This window comes from Buceros rhinoceros, unplaced genomic scaffold (genome assembly GCF_000710305.1).
Source record: "Buceros rhinoceros silvestris isolate BGI_N320 unplaced genomic scaffold, ASM71030v1 scaffold1283, whole genome shotgun sequence".
Taxonomy (NCBI): domain Eukaryota; kingdom Metazoa; phylum Chordata; class Aves; order Bucerotiformes; family Bucerotidae; genus Buceros; species Buceros rhinoceros.
Window position 1 is genome coordinate 8,457 of NW_010403989.1, and position 7,367 is coordinate 15,823.

The 7,367-nt window shown below is 44.9% G+C and overlaps 1 protein-coding gene across 2 annotated transcripts in view; it reads right to left on the reverse strand.

The window, feature by feature from the left end:
* Window positions 1-5,327: 5,327 nt before the first annotated feature.
* The window catches only part of BVES (blood vessel epicardial substance), a 26,972-nt gene continuing 24,932 nt past the window's right edge, over window positions 5,328-7,367 (reverse strand). Inside the window, exon 8 of one of the 2 annotated variants that reach the window (XM_010133186.1) lies at window positions 5,328-5,636. In XM_010133186.1, coding sequence (XP_010131488.1) covers window positions 5,512-5,636 — 125 coding nt within the window. In that variant the 3' untranslated portion in view covers window positions 5,328-5,511. The remainder of the gene's footprint in view (window positions 5,637-7,367) is intronic. The other variant, XM_010133187.1, reaches the window with a different exon arrangement.

The following is a 7,367-nucleotide window of genomic DNA, read 5'->3' on the forward strand; positions in this document are numbered from 1 at the left end:
CCCCACCTTTTTTATCAAACTCCACTTTTTTCTATTGAAGTAACATGATTTCCCCTTAGACATTTAAGTAAGGCTATGCATTGAGACTTTCATATTCTGTAAGGTGTTTCACAACGCACCCTGTGCATGTAAAAAAACATTTTCTACTTGATGCACTCCAAGTCAAACGCAGTAGCAATCTATTAGTTACTCCTCCAAAGAGAACACTAACTTAAGTCAACGCAAGGGGTTTTGCTGTTGCTAATTACACAGTTTAGTGGTGAGCACAGAGCCATCTACAAATTAACATAATAAATTTTCCTTGGATAACTGCCCCCCCTACCAAATTTGGATCAAAGAAGGAGAGAGGGAAGGGAGCAGCAAAGAGGCAGGTAACCAGACAAGCCCCACGGTGCTTGTGTGAGCTTCATTCCTCTACAGGGTTTCCAGAAGAGCAGCTCCAATTTCTGCTCAGGGTCCCTTACCTCTTTCTGGCCCGCTGAAAACAGCTATCACAGACACACGCCACAGGAGCAGCGACTGAAGCACACCCCACAAACACATCTTCAGTGGATTGTCCCAAGCACAGAGGATGATCTAGCTCAACTCCAAGAAGACAGAGATCACCTCTACCACACCCAAACGCTGATTTGCTCCTGCTGGCTCAGCTCGCTCTTGTCTCCTCACACCCAGCCAAACAAAGCAGCCATCTCCACCTGGGTTTCTCTGATGCTGCTGGTCCTGGTGCAATCCCCCTGCTGAAATAAAAGCCCTGTTTTCACCAGCCCAGCTCACGGCTCAGTCCTGGCTGTGCTTTGGTACAGGCCAACAGTTGAGTGCTCCAGCAAAGAGAAATGGTAGTGGAGGTGGGATGGCAAAATGTCAACAGAACAAGAACGCTGTGGTTTTAACATTTAACGACTGTTTAAAGTCCTGCCTCTGAGCAATACCAAGGGTTTCTGTCTCACTCCCAGGAAGTGATTGCATGCCTCGTGCCTCCACACTCATCCCAAAGCCCTTAGAAATCAGGACAATATCACCTTGTATCCCATTTAGCCAGGAGCAGGTGTGCTACGTGATCTTTCTAAGCCTAAACCAGCAACCCAGCCGAAGAGCAGTGTCACCTGCATGGAGAAGAAGCCTAAGGGATTAGGTGTAAGACCTGACAGAAAATGAAATTTGTGCTCTTTTGAAAGGGATTCCCTCCCGAAGAGCAGTGTCACCTGCATGGAGAAGAAGCCTAAGGGATTAGGTGTAAGACCTGACAGAAAATGAAATTTGTGCTCTTTTGAAAGGGATTCCCTCCTCCCTCATCCCCTCTTTGTAGCCCTATGACAGCTTTTGAATAATTACATGGGGAGGAAACGGTGAAGAGATAGAAAACCAAATGCTGATCCATGTTTCAGTCAGCTTTCAGTAAGCAGCAGTCCTCAGAAAGTGTTCCCTGAAAAGCCAAAGTATTAGCAGACATGAGTGTCCAAATGCTGGAAATTTTGAGCCAAGAAAAGTTCTTATAGAAAAAGATTTTTGTAAAGTTTTCTCTTGAAAACATTTTCATAAAAACACTACTTATGAAAAGATCTGCCTAAATGGTGAAAATAAGGAAAGGAAGGAGATTACAGGAAAAACAATGGAAAAAGCACCGAAAAGAGCCTGGCTCCACCTTTCTTATTCCCTCCCATCAGGTGTTTACACGTATTGGTAAGATTCCCCTGAAATTTTTTGTTCTCTGGGCTGAACAGTCCCAGCTCTCTCAGCCTCTCCTTGTAGGATGCTCCAGTCCCTTCGTCACCTTTGTGGCCCTTCACTGTCCTGTGTCTGATACGTCTGTGTCTCTGCTGTACTGAGGAGCACAGAACCGGACCCAGCACCTCAGATGTGTCACTAAGCAGAGGGGAAGGATCACTCCCTCCTTGACCTGCTGGCAATGCTCATTCTAAAAGCAGCCCAGAATACTGTTGCCCTTCTGTGCTGCAAGGGCACGCTGCTGGCTCATGTTCAAACTGGTGTCCACCAGGACACCTTCTTTTCCATCAAGAAGCTTTCCAGCTGGTTGGCTCCTTTCCAGCATGGGGTTGTTCCTCCCCAGGTGCAGGACTTTGCACTTCTTTTACATGATCCCTGTTGGCCCATTTCCCCAGCCCGCACGGGTCTCTCTGATCAGCAGCACAACCATCCGGTCTATCAGCTACTCCTTGCAATTTTGCATTGCCTGAAGGGTTGTTGAAGGTGCACGCTGACCCACCATCCAGGTCATTAATGAAGATGTTAAACAGTGTTTAGCCCATATTTCATCAGTTTGTTTGTGATGATGTTATGACAGACGGAGTCGACAGTCTTGCTAAAATGAAGATAAGCGACATCCACTGGCCTCCCCTCATCCACCAAGCCAGTCCACTGTAGAACATGAGGTGGTCAAGAAGAACTTCCTTTTCAGAAATCCATATTAATCACTCCCAGTGACATTCTTGTCCTTCACGTTTGGAAATTGTTTCCAGGATTGTCTATTTCATCCCCTTCCTCGGAATTAAGATGAGGCTGACAAGATCCTCAGATCTCTTGTAGATAGGGCTGACATTTGCTTTCTTCCAGTCCTCAGGAACCTGTTGCCTGCAGGTTGAGTGATGTGACCCTTCTCCTTCATTCAGCATTGGTGAGGCCACGCCTGGCACATTGTGCCCAGGTCTGTGTCCTCAGACACAGTACAAGAGAGACATGAGACCTGTCTCCCTTGGCAGACTCTCCATAACGTCCTAGATCTGAGCCCGCAGCAAGCAGGTCAGGTTGGCAGTTGATGGTCTAAAAAAAAAAAATAAAAAAAAAAATCCATGTTCTCAAACTATAGTGACTTGTTTGTGTAGCAAGCACGAGTTAGTACAGTGAAATAAAAATGTGAAGGATTGGTTGGTGTTGCGGGACACCTGCATCAGGGCTGATTCTCACCCTTTTGCCATTCAAACAAGCCGCTGCAGCATACGAACCTTCCCAGTCTGAGCAAGTGCCAACAGGCAACTGACTGGGTTTTCTTCTACTTCTGTCTAGACAAACTTGTCGTCTTAAGTCACCTCCGTGTGAATGGAATAAGAACAGAAATGTGTTTTCACTGTGTTTGAGCATTTTATACGCTACCAGTTTGGCCTCGTCCCTTCACCATAAGCCACTCTGCCTGCCGCTGCGTGTTTTACACCAAGGGGAGAGGAGCCCAAGTACACTCAAGGATGAAAAAAGCACAACGCAAATCTTCAGAGAGTGGTGTGATCAGGGAAATAATTTTTTAAAAACTGAAGGAGAGCATGCTTTCTTCAGCATTTAAAAGCTTAGAAGATCTGTATTTCTTCACGGTATTTTGGCAGACAATGTCCTGACTATTACTAAATTCCTTAGTTTTCTGGCACAGAACAGAGCACCGAGTAGCGGTGAACACAACAGTACTGACGGAATGGCACGCACGAGGATGCACGTCAAAAAGCACCGCTTCGGATCTGTGCTTTGCTACGAAGGATGACGGGGAATTGTTATCCCAAAAGCACTTTGCACAGGAAATCAGGATGTGGCTGTAACAGATATTAATCCCCCAGGAGAAAGTTAAGGAGGAATTCGAGTACGGTAAATTGCAGTGGCTGGACAGTTTTCGCTGGAGGTATCTGGTAGCTACAGTAGGTGTCTGGAGATTGTTACACAACTTACATCCATCCCTGTGGAAAGGTCTAATTCCGGCTCCAGCCCTGATTTATGGGTCTCAAAGAGGTTTCTGGAAAAGAAAGCTCTCAGGCTTCTAGAGGTATGACTTAGCAAACACACGGCATGGCATGGCAGTAACTTACTTAGATTTGTAACTTATTTTATGTAACTCATTTTATGTGCTAAGTAAATATTCCTGTTCAGCTCATATTTAATCTCTCTGAAAATGCTTTATTTCACCTGTAGTCATAACTTTATCAACTGAAAAGCAGTTTGCTCTGTTAAATGGCCCAACAAGAGCCCATCAATTTCTGCCACGTTGACGAGCCACTCTGCAGTGCTCTCCTTGTGGAAAAAAGTATAGAGACAGTATTGCAATCAATACCGAGCGACCCCGCAACTTTTGCTGTCGTGTTGCCTCTCTGTACTCTCTAATAGCTCTCATATTATCGTCATCATGCTCTCAGGAAGTTTAAATGTCAGGGCTAATTCATTAGGATGGTTTGTCTTCTCTCAGGAATCCCTTAAGTACCGAGAATCCATTCCCCTTTAATCAGAAGCAGCTGTGACCACCACGGCACAAGAGACAGAAAAACATTTTACTTTGCGGCACTTCCTATGACCACACTTCTGAAACAACAATTAAAGAAACTGTTGCTGTAATTCCAGTAATAAGGTTAAAATGTGTTGCTACAATTTCACTTCCCGAAACTCCATCCAAGTGATTGGTGAATGTATCTGTGATGGCCCACCGTGCACAACGTTGCTCAAGAAATCGCTGCCTTCTGCATGTGAAGGCACTTTGAGTCTCTACTTTTGCAGTAGGCTCTACCTAGATGCCGAAAGTTTGGAAGAACGGAGCCCGTGCCCTTTATCAGCGCTGCTACTCTCATTTTTATACTGAAGTGCCTCTTTTGTTAGGTTTTTGGTTTACTTTCTAATGCAGGTTTCAAATAGAGCTGCCTATTTTCCACAAGAAGATTGTAATTCAGCTGCACGCACTTCTTAAAGGGAAACAGTACAGGAAAAAGAATGAAGCATTCAGTATGTGCATACCAGCTCAACACTGTGCTTCACGGTACTTGCATCTACCCGGTTCTGAAATTTGAACTGAATTTCCTGCATCGTGTCATTTGTACCTCATGTACTGCTGTGAGCTTAATCCAGAATAACTCAATCACTCCACGGACAGGACTAAGAAAAAACAGAGACTTCACTGTAATACAGTTTCCTAAAGAAGAAAAAGCTAAGGTTGGAAAGGCAACATCAAATTCAACTATTTGTCCAAGGACAATCAAAATTGAAGCCACTATTACAACTGCAGAGACAAGCAGCCAGGTTGGGAAACGCCAGAATTAGAGGTAAATACCTGCCAAAGGGTGCAAAAGAGAGCGCAAACTGTTTCAGGGGAAACTCCAACAGGGATGGTAGGTAACAGCAACACAGCTCTGGAAACGTAGTTTCAAAATCTCCCGCTGAAGAACACCAGAAACAGGCTTCTAAGAAACCGACAGAAGTGAAACTGGGGATGTTCTCCGCCAAGTAAGACTCTAGATACCACAGGCTAGTCAGTCACTTAATACTAAATTCATGATGGCAAGAGTCAAAGTAGAAATAAAGCAAATACCCGTCTCCAGAAAACAAAAATCAAACCCATGTAAGTTTGGTTTTATTTTATTTTGCTTAGAAGCGAAATAAAATGTGACATTTCATCTAGAAGCCACTGACATATGCTGTGGTAAATTCAGAGAGGGAGAGGTGGGTTTAGCTTTCCAATTCCTCCCAAATTCAGCTCCTTCCTCTTGTGCTGGAGCTTTGGGCAAGCTCTCACACGCCCGAGGATGCATGTGCTTAAGGCAACCGCTGGAGTTCAAGCTTATCAGCAGATGGTGCTTCAAAGACGTCATCTTCAACACTTTCCTCTATTGGCTTCATCTTTGCTGAAGTCCTCAGGTAGGGAGACGTCCGGCCTGGGCCTGCCACAGTTACAAAGAAATCACCGATTAATTTAACACCACATGCCTGCTACACACACCTGTTCGTGACAACGTGTACACAAGGTGATGAACCTGCCCTAGTTCCCTCTGGAAGGGTTTGATAAGTGAAAGTTTCTTTGTTATCTGGCCACAGGCATCAGAGAATTCGAGTTGTGGGACAGCCACGCTGCTATGAACCAGCAACGCCCTCGAGGCGCAAACCCTGTGGCTGGCCACAGGCACAGCGCTCTCCCAAAGTTCAGCACACGCCCTGCGTCCCTGGTGATTGTTTTCTCACCGTTACACTCACCACTAAACCTTCTCCACAAACAAGGTGAACGGCTGCCCTAAGTACCCAAGGTATGGACGCCTGCACGCTTGTCGTGGCTGTGAAGAAACTCCTTGGTGCACTGGGCAAACCTTGGGTGGGTACCTGATCACAGCCCTAACTGCCTTCGAAGTGTGATCATGTAGAACCTATGCAAAATACAATACCCCCAGAAACAACCATAGAGAAAACAAGATTAACAGGTGAAAGCTATGGAACTTTTGACTGACAGCGACTTGACTGCTCCGAGATAATCTTTCAGCAAAGTTTCGGCGACTCGAAGCTTGCCAGAGCAGAGCACACACAGTGGCCGTCGCTGGTAAGACATTAGATGGAGTTTTTGTGCAAGTTTCTGCTGCCTCTACTGTAGTTAAATTTTCAGCATGAGGGTTAAACCAGGAGGCTCTTCTGACATCAGCCAAACAGGTTTATTTTCCATTGTTCACTCTGAAATTGCTTCTGCACTTGGACATTTTTTTTTCCTCTGGGCACCCTCTTCTAAACGGCCACAACGGTTCAAGGTTGTAAACATCTAGCATACGATGCCCCAAAAGATGAGGGAAATCTTTGAGATACCATTTTAGAAGACAACAGCAAGCGGTAGCGGTGCTGTCTGACAGATTGTCTGTATACAAGCTAAAAATTAAAAAAAATTCCTGACAACCACAATATAACTGTTAATGCAGCGCTATTCTTACTGCTTTAAAAGAAGTTTATTAGGTGCACAGTGAAGTGCTCTGCTAAGGAAGCCTGTTGATGAAGAAGGACTCCTTTGTGCTGCACGTGTTATACACAGAGAACAAAATTCCAGCTACGGGCAAGAGCAGCAGGTTCTCGTGTTACTGCATTCTTAAGTCACATTCATGCAAACACTATTCAGAATTAGCTTTTCAGAACTTTTTATGTTAAAAAAAATACTAGAGTCCAGAACCTATCACGATAAAGGGTTATTCACACACATTGTTAAATCTTGGAATTGTTAAGCACTTTTTTAGTACTTTATTACTAGTTTACTGCCATTTTCAGACTGGTTCTCTTTCGTTTAAAGGTGCTTAGTTCTCTCCAGAAATCACAAGTGAGAAGCCATCAGTGTGGTGAACAGATCCAACATCGGGTCTAATACCATCAATTTGTTTGGTTCAAAGACATGCCCCCATTTTTTCCAAATACAAACCCCTTGTCTACCGATACCTCCATCCGGCGCTGGACAGATGTTCAAGACACTGGGTCTGCTGCACCTTCCTCGGTTGCACTCTCTGGAGGACCTAAGCCCAAATGCCCACTGAAATGGGATGTCCCACCAAACCCAGTCCTGCTTTTAACCACAAGCTGGGTACCACAGAGGGAGCGCACCATGAGGTAACACCAGTAAAAGGATTACCAAATCAGATCTCTTCCACATT